Genomic DNA, 8,363 nt, shown 5'->3' with positions numbered 1-8,363 from the left:
TTGTTCTTTGGATGTTCTGATGTAACCAGCTGACGCTATGTGCAAATGATGAAATAATATTCATGGATAAGAACATAAAAGAATGAGTGATGTGTGAGTCAGTGAATGTAGATATTAATTGTGAAAAGTTTGTCTCATTTGAGCATAGAAATATTTCTTAAGCCTGAAATGATGACTTAGTCATATCGGTTATTGTAATACATTTTAAAATGTGGAAATGACAAATAAAACACAATACACAAAACAAAACAAAACTCAAGAGTTGCCTTCCCCGGTTTTATTAAGAAAAAAAAAGTATTACAAATCTTTCACTTTCAAAATAAATTGGAATGGCTCCGTCTAGTGGATGTCTTTTGAATAATAATAATAATAAAAAGAGTCATGTATTTATATCTAGGATTCTTACTTTTTTGTGTAACATAGCACACAAAATATACCCAGTGTCTGTGTTTCTAATGGGGGTAAGTGTTGGTCTAGAGTATTTTAAACCAAGAAACAACCCAGTAAATAAAATCAATGAGCTAATTTATGCATTACACATTAAAAAAAATCAGTGTTTTATTACTCTATATTCTTTATATACTATACTCTTTATTTAACTCTATATTTACAGTCGTACTGTAGTCCCGTATCCCCAGACTCCAAGGCCAGGGTAAAGGGGCTCAGTAAATTTAGCTTGAACCTTGTGCAAGAGCTTCATTGTGTCAGACACACTGTAAAATGCCACTGTTCCAGCCTCGTAATCTACATACACCCCTATCCTGGAAGAACTGGGGACAGCAATAGCTGTTCTTTTGCTGTTATGTACAAAAGAGTACTTGGATTCAGAGCAGTACAAACTCCAAGACTTGTCATTCCCCCCAAAGCTGCCAGCATTGTTATTTCCTTTCCTCTGAATCCCCCTGTAAGTCACAGCGATGTCTATTTCTGTGCCACTCCACTCCACTTCCCAGTAGTAGCGACCGCCGGCCAGCCCCTCCTTACACAGCACCTGCTGCCAGTAATCGAAGCGATCGGGGTGCTCCGGGTACGACTTAGGCTCGTTGCTCATCCGCACCACTGTGTTTCTGTCTGACAGGTGTAGGTTTGGGTGGGCTGTTGAAGGATCCACTGAGAGCTGACAGGAATCTAGATTGAGAAGTGGTGTTATTAAATTAATCAACATAAAAAATCTATTTATATAAAATGACTGTCTCACTCTTGATTATATTGATTTAAACTTACATTCTAAGAACTCCTCCCTTTTTGCGGGATCCAGAGTCTGGAGAATTTTAACCTCCTTCACTGCAGATGAAAAACATGTATGTGTAAACATATTATACAATATATACACAACCGTTCAAGAGTTTGGGGTCTGTAAGATTTATTTAAAAAATAAATTAACATTTTTATTTAGCAATGATATATTAGATTGATCAAAAACACAGTAAAGACGTCTATAATGTTACAAAAGATTTATATTTTCAACGAAAGCAGTTATTTAGAACTTTTTATTCATCTAATAATTAATCAAATAATAAAACAAATAAGTATATCATGGTTTCCACTAATAATTAACACTAATAATTAACAGTTTTCAACACTGATAATAATGAAATGCTTTTGAACAGCAAATCAGCATATTGGAAACATTTCTCATGTGACACTGAAGACTAGAGTAATGAGACTGAAAATTCAGCTTTGGCATCACAGGACAAAATTTGATTTTAAAATATATTCAAATAGAAAACAGTCCTCTTAAATTGTAGTTATATATCACATTATTATTGTTTTTATTTATGGATTTGTAACAGAGGGTTTTGAGTACCTGCTGATGAGATTTTGTTCAGTTCTTCTTTGCTTATGTCTTCTAACCGCACTTTGAGGTCAAAGATGGCTTTCTTTGCATTGTCAAAACTGTGATGAGGGGCTAATGTCACCTTGGACAAGTCTTCATATCCAGAAGGAGCAGAAAGAGACTGCCAGCTCTATGGGAGAATAAGCAGATATGTTATTTTATATGTAGGGAACTGTTTAGTGAAAATGCAAATGCTTTATGGGCCTCAGCGCTTTTTTAACAATACCTGTAAGAAATGGATATGATCGTTGGATTGGGACAGCTGCTCCAGGTCATTGTGTTTCTTTCTCAGTAATGTAATCTCCTCCTCCAGCCTGGCCAGGTGTCCTTCTGCACGTGTCAGCAGAAGGGTTTCCTGGGCTCGGATCATCTCCTTCACTTCTCCATGCCTCCTCTCTAGTGCCCGCAGCAGTTCAGTGAAAATACGCTCATTTTCATCCAGTACATTCTGAGATGAATGCTATAATGAGAAAAATACCATGGATGAGATAGGGACTGTTATTCACATTTTTCCTTCAGCAGTCAAATGTTACCTCACATTTAAGAGATGGAACAGATGTAATGCACCATTCTAATATTTAATCAACTGGTAAGCAAGAAACAGCACAGTGAGCTAATTTAACACATTGCAGGGATACCATAGCCAAGAACCTTTTAGTAGACAGTTCTCAAAAACATTTTAATAATCTAAAGAGCCTTTTTCCACTATAAAGAACCTTTTGTGGAATGGGAAGGTTCCATAAATGCTAAAGATTCCATATGGAATCACTGATGCCAATAAAGATTCATTTTTAAGAACACTTTACAATAAAGTTAAACTAACTAACATAAATTAAGGCATTTAATATCATGAATTAACAATTTTACAGTATTTAACATTCATTTAGTTTATAAACCTATTCATGTTTATTCATGATACTTTAATTAATGTTCATTTGTACATCCTAAAATGTGAAGGATAGGTGCAGGGATTCCCAAAGGTTTTTTTTTTAACAGAACCCCTATGACCAAATATTGTAGTTGAAGAATCACCTGAGATTATAAGCTAGTATTTCAATAATTGAACAACATATTTGCATCAACACATTTGTTCACAGTTCTCAATGTCGGTTAATAGTCAAATGACATGCAGTGCCTCACAAACCCCACTTTGGGAAACCCTGACCTAATGCATTAACTAATTACAACAAATAAACCTTACTGTAGCATCAGTTTATTTAACTTGAGAAATTAAGTAACAGATATGAACAGCAAATTCTTCCAAATCATTTTCTAAAATCCTCACTTTTAGGGAGGCCACTGCCTGTCTGAGATCTTGCCATTTCTTTATTCTTTCTTCAGTTTTCTGCTGTGAAGCCATCAGTTTAGCCCCAAGCTGTTTCTGTTGAAAAAAAACACAAAATTCACTGAGACATTGATCGGTTAGTCTTCTCACTGTGTGAAAGCACTTAATTTATTAACAATTATGATTTAGTTGCGCTGAGTAGCATTCTTCATGACATTCAATGTTCTCTTTGCTGATAAGCTCACCTGTTTTTCTGTCCTTTCAGCAGCTGCTGAAACAATATCATGTTTTTTGTGTTCCTCCATGATACACATAACACAAACGCATGCTTGGTCAGAACGGCAGAAAACCTCCATGAGTTTATCATGTTCCGCGCAGATCTTCTCACGCAGTTGCCCTGTTGCCACCACCAGTTTGTGTTTCATGAGAGCTGGATACTCATAATGAGCCTGGAGATGTGTCTCACAAAATGAGGTTAAGCATGTAAGACACGACTTCACTGCCTTGTTCTTCTTAGCCAGACAAAAATCACACAGCACTTCTCCAGAGCTGTTCCGGCTGCTGGAGCTGCTGTATCTTCCAGACCGCCGGGGTTTCTCTAGAGTGCTGTAACGGCTTTGGTTTGCTGTACTGCTTCGAGACATGTTTAAACTCTCTTGGCATAATCCAAAGACAAGTGGTAAAATGTAGTTTCAATGAAACTGTACTGACACATCCATTATATAGAGAAATGTGAAGCATGTGTGATAAACCAGTTTACCAGGTTAGGGTGACACCTCCTGAATACACAGGTGACAGCTGATGTCAGAATAAAGAGAAAAGCAAATATGTGAATTTTGTAACATAAACATTGCAAACACCTTTTACACACACAAGTCCATTGTGTTGATGGTGAACCATAAAGAGGAAGTAAAAGTCTGCAGTTTCAGCTGTAAATGTTTTTATGATGACAGTTTCAAAAAAGTTAATGCTGTGTAAGTTTCCTCTGCTGGTTAAAGAAAACTTGACTTCTCTATATAAACTGTGTTACACAACTGAATAAATGTGCAACAGCTTAAAAGTATTTTTTTTATTTATTTTAATTTACACACAATTTAAGCATCCAGATCTAAAATGTGTAACAGCTGAGAATCAAAGTAAATTCTTCACATTATACTTTAAGTATCATCATATCATAATGTACATGACATCTGAAAGCCCAAAAATGTAAATTAGGAAATAAATAAATATTGTTTTACTTTTCATATGAGCTATTTCATATTTTTACATTTCATATGAGATATGATCTATTTTCAGAGAGAGAGAAAGAGAGAGAGAGAGAGAGAGAGCTGTGAAACTCCTAACGCATAATCAAGTGAAAAAGAGCAAACTACAGTCCAAAGGTTGGAAACTCAGCTACAGAGTCATCATGCACTAAATTAGGAACTTTTCTGTTGCTTTTTATAGAATATTACTTAATAAATCCACACATCAATGTTTCCAGTAATACCTTTATGAGAAGTTAGAACTGAATTTATTTGACCACAAAAGAACAATAGTGTTTAATATAGTTTTGTTGAAACTGTATTCTCACTTATTCATATGTGCATGCAACTTTCACTTCTCACCTTTGTTTCAAGAGAGAAGTACCAAGAGGAGCTTAAAGCCCTCTGTGTGCAGTATCCACAACAAATGGAACATTACAGACAGATTGTTTTGTGAAAAATGACTATGAAGCAAAATGCAACAAGTCCACTTTACATTATTTGTTTAAATTGAAGCCACAGTTGATTTGATTTCATATTACACACATTCACATACATATTTGCCTAGATTAATGCTCTAAAATAGCTTTCCTGAGGCGTATCCAGAATCTCATTTTACTCAAAGGCTCTCTGCTCCATTTTAGGTATGTGTTCTTTTTCAGATGCTTATGAAGTCCAAACACTTTCTTAGTCTTCCTCTCTTCCACGTCTTCCAGAATGATGATGATGATGCTGGCACTGCGCTCCATCATAAAGCGAGACTGAGCTAATTCAAACTCAAAGCGACACCAGGCACTATCAATGAAGTGTTGAGACACAACCACAATGATTTTACGACTGCCCATTATTCCTTCATCAATAATGTTGGAAGCGATGGACTTCCCTGCTTGAAAGTCCCGCATATGAAGGCAAAGCTGAATCGGTGGAACACCGTTCTCCAGATTCTCCATCAGTTCATTCATGACCCAGACTTCATCATAGCTGGAGAAAATCACAAATGCATCATAGGTACATTCTTGTTGTGCAGGTGTTCTGTAGCCTCTCAGTAAAATACAGCAATACTGAAGATGAAACTGAAACCTATAAACCAAGAGTGATGAAAGAACTACTACTGTAACAAAACATACTGATAAAACAATTGTGAGTCTCTTCTTGTGCACACAGCTGTCAGTGTCAAAGTCTGTTGCTCTAAAATCTGAGCTTGGTGAAAAGGTTTTACAGAAAATATTTTCTGGTTGCTTCAAAATGTTCTGATTTTTGATAATCCATGAAATAAAATCTGTCTGGGAGCAGGAGCAATCGATGGGGTTAGAGGACAAATCAAACTCTGAAAGGTTTGTGGGCAAATTTTGGAGAACATGAAGTGGGACGCTAGTAATGCTGTTTTTATCTACATAAAATGATGTGAGGGTATTAAGCTCTGGTTGGGCCAGAAAATCCAAAATCATCAACTTGTTTCGGCTTAAAAATAAATGCCGTATTTTCTGCGTACCAATAAAAGTTCTCCTGGAGATTTCTTCAATGCCACAGTGTGAGATATCAAGAACCTCCAAGCCTGTTATATTTTGTAAGACATAGGTCAATGCATCACCATGAAAACTGTTTCCCGCCATTTTAAGCACAGTCAAATTGTTCAAGTTCTGAAAAAACATTTGTCTTGTTAAAGTAATACTTGTGTAAGAAATATCCAAATACTTTAAATTTTTCAGACCATGTAAAAATCCAAAGTAAAAAACTACGACTAGTTTTGTATGGTGGAGGTCCAATACTTCAAGCAAGTCTAATCCGGAAAATGGCTTATTGGTCATCCCTATCTCTGAGTTCTGACTGAAATTCATGTATCGAATATTTGGTGTCCTTTGAAAAAATTGGGAACAGCAGTCCTTCATAATCAAAAAGTTTCCACTCAAATCTACAAACTGAAGAAGAGGCAAATCAGAGATGCCATTAAAGGACATGGGTATATTATTCTTAACCACTAGTTTTTCTAAGCTAGGTATGTGTGAAATAAATGGTAAAACAGATAATGAAGTGGGGCCTAAATACAGCTCCTTAAGATGGCGAAATTGAATATATTCCATGCTTCTGAAATATCCTTTTTTCACTGTGATTTTTGTTGCATTGATCATACAGCGGAACAAGTGCATTTCAGAGTCAGACCATTCTTTCAGAACAAAATATATTTCATTGAAATTAACTGAGCAAAGACCATCAAGATAACTCGCATCTGACACCTTGACTTTCCACTGCATTCTGTAACTACCAATGATCAACTTATCCACACTAAGACCAGCAAGAGCTTCTAGACACTCCTTTTGTGCATTTAATGAAACAAAAGCAGATTGTATGTGAAATTCCTTGAGATACATGCCTTTGAAAGCTCCTGGTTCAATGTGTAATAATGGATTCCTAGAGAGAATCAAAGTCATGTTTCTGCCGATCTCTCGCAACACAACTGTGTCATTGGATTTGATGATGGATATATTATTGGCATGTAGATCAAGTAAACTGAAGTCTTTGAAGGTGCTCATGAATGGAGGGAGAGACACAGACTGGATGTTATTTGTCCCGACTCTAAGCTCCTGTAGCTTGGTTAGATTATTCATTTGAAGCTGTAAGGATGAGAGACCAACATCCACAAGAACTAGTCTTTGTAGGTTATGTAAAGAATTCAAGCATTCAGGTCCAATGTATGTAATAGGGTTTCCAGTGAGAATCAAATTAGTCAAATTCTTCACATTGTAGAAAGTATAATTTTCAATATGCTTGATGTGGCATCTGAAAGGCAAAAAGATTAAAAGTGAGTACATTTGAAAAATGGCTAACATGTGTAAATTGTAACACATGATGATTCATGATTGTTCATTTACCTTGTGAGATCCAAGACTTGTAAATTCAACAATACAGGAAATACACACTTATGTAAAGAGCTCAAGAAATTGAAACTGAAATCCAGAGATGTCAAACTGAAGGGAAGACTGCTGGGAATATGAGTCAAATTTTTCCCAGAACATGAGTACTCCATATCCTTTATTAACTAGAAATGAAAGAAAGACACAGGAAAGGATCATTTTTTATTTTTTACTTCAACTTACTTTTGGTATTTTTTTATTTTTATAACCTTCGGGTTCTGTCTTAGAGACACCAAGGCCTTTTTACTTTACTGATAGATAGATAGATAGATAGATAGATAGATAGATAGATAGTAAAGTCCAGCTCTGAAAAGTGCATGAAATTTCCCTTTTCCTTAAAAAACAAGGTTAATTATGAAATTACTAATATAATATAATTTGTTATAATATTTAGTTTCCTGGGACATTGAAAAAATAAAAATCTCAAGAGAACGTGAGTCAAATTAATACCAAAGTTCAGAAGTCCTGCATGTTTATAATACTTTAGCTTACTAGAATAATATCAGTAACACTACTACAAAATAGTACTGTGCTAATTATTGGGCCCACATAAACTAACAGTATTCAAAACATTTAAAGCATATATATGAAGTAGGTTGTTCTTACCGTGGTACATTCCTGTCCTTGTCCAGCATTCACCAAAATCAAGATTAAGCATAGGAAAATCATCCGTTCCCCAAATGTCACGATCATTGTTAGAAATGATCTTGCGTGAGATCTATGGAAAACTTGACGTGACAAAGAACAAGCTGTTAGACATGAGATTCTAGATCCTATTGCAAACTAAGAAGTTTCCTGTCACTAATCTTGAATATTACTTAAATTCACACATCAGTGTGTGTGAAACTGTTTCAATTTATATCACATTTGACATAAATCAGATTTTCTCTGTTGTCTTAGTATTGCATGTGTACAAACATCTCTTACTTCTCCTTTTTGTTTCAAAAGGGAAGTTATTCATTTCCAACGTGCATTCCCATGATGCATAGAAAGCTATTTATTTGCAGTTTTTAGGAGCTCTGACTTGGGAAAAAGGTTTAACACAACATAAAATGCAATAATTCTTCTTTAAAACTGTGGTTGAA

General features: G+C 35.5%; 2 protein-coding genes across 2 annotated transcripts; both read right to left on the bottom strand.

The window, feature by feature from the left end:
- Window positions 1–275: 275 nt before the first annotated feature.
- LOC109100794 (tripartite motif-containing protein 16-like) lies at window positions 276–3,848 on the bottom strand. Its single transcript, XM_019114228.2, has 6 exons — window positions 3,368–3,848; window positions 3,123–3,218; window positions 2,064–2,297; window positions 1,808–1,967; window positions 1,225–1,284; window positions 276–1,128 (listed from the first exon to the last, which is right to left on the bottom strand). The coding sequence occupies exons 1-6, from the start codon at window positions 3,764–3,766 to the stop codon at window positions 608–610; spliced, it is 1,470 nt and encodes a 489-aa protein (XP_018969773.2). The 5' UTR covers window positions 3,767–3,848; the 3' UTR covers window positions 276–607.
- A 748-nt stretch (window positions 3,849–4,596) lies between these two features.
- Window positions 4,597–8,011, bottom strand: LOC109100796 (toll-like receptor 4). The gene is made up of 3 exons (XM_042768663.1): window positions 7,885–8,011; window positions 7,237–7,403; window positions 4,597–7,144 (listed from the first exon to the last, which is right to left on the bottom strand). The coding sequence occupies exons 1-3, from the start codon at window positions 7,969–7,971 to the stop codon at window positions 4,936–4,938; spliced, it is 2,463 nt and encodes an 820-aa protein (XP_042624597.1). The 5' UTR covers window positions 7,972–8,011; the 3' UTR covers window positions 4,597–4,935.
- Window positions 8,012–8,363: the final 352 nt, after the last annotated feature.

This window comes from Cyprinus carpio, chromosome A13, assembly GCF_018340385.1.
Source record: "Cyprinus carpio isolate SPL01 chromosome A13, ASM1834038v1, whole genome shotgun sequence".
NCBI classification, from domain to species: Eukaryota; Metazoa; Chordata; class Actinopteri; order Cypriniformes; family Cyprinidae; genus Cyprinus; species Cyprinus carpio.
This window is presented reverse-complemented; position numbering and strand designations above follow the sequence as displayed.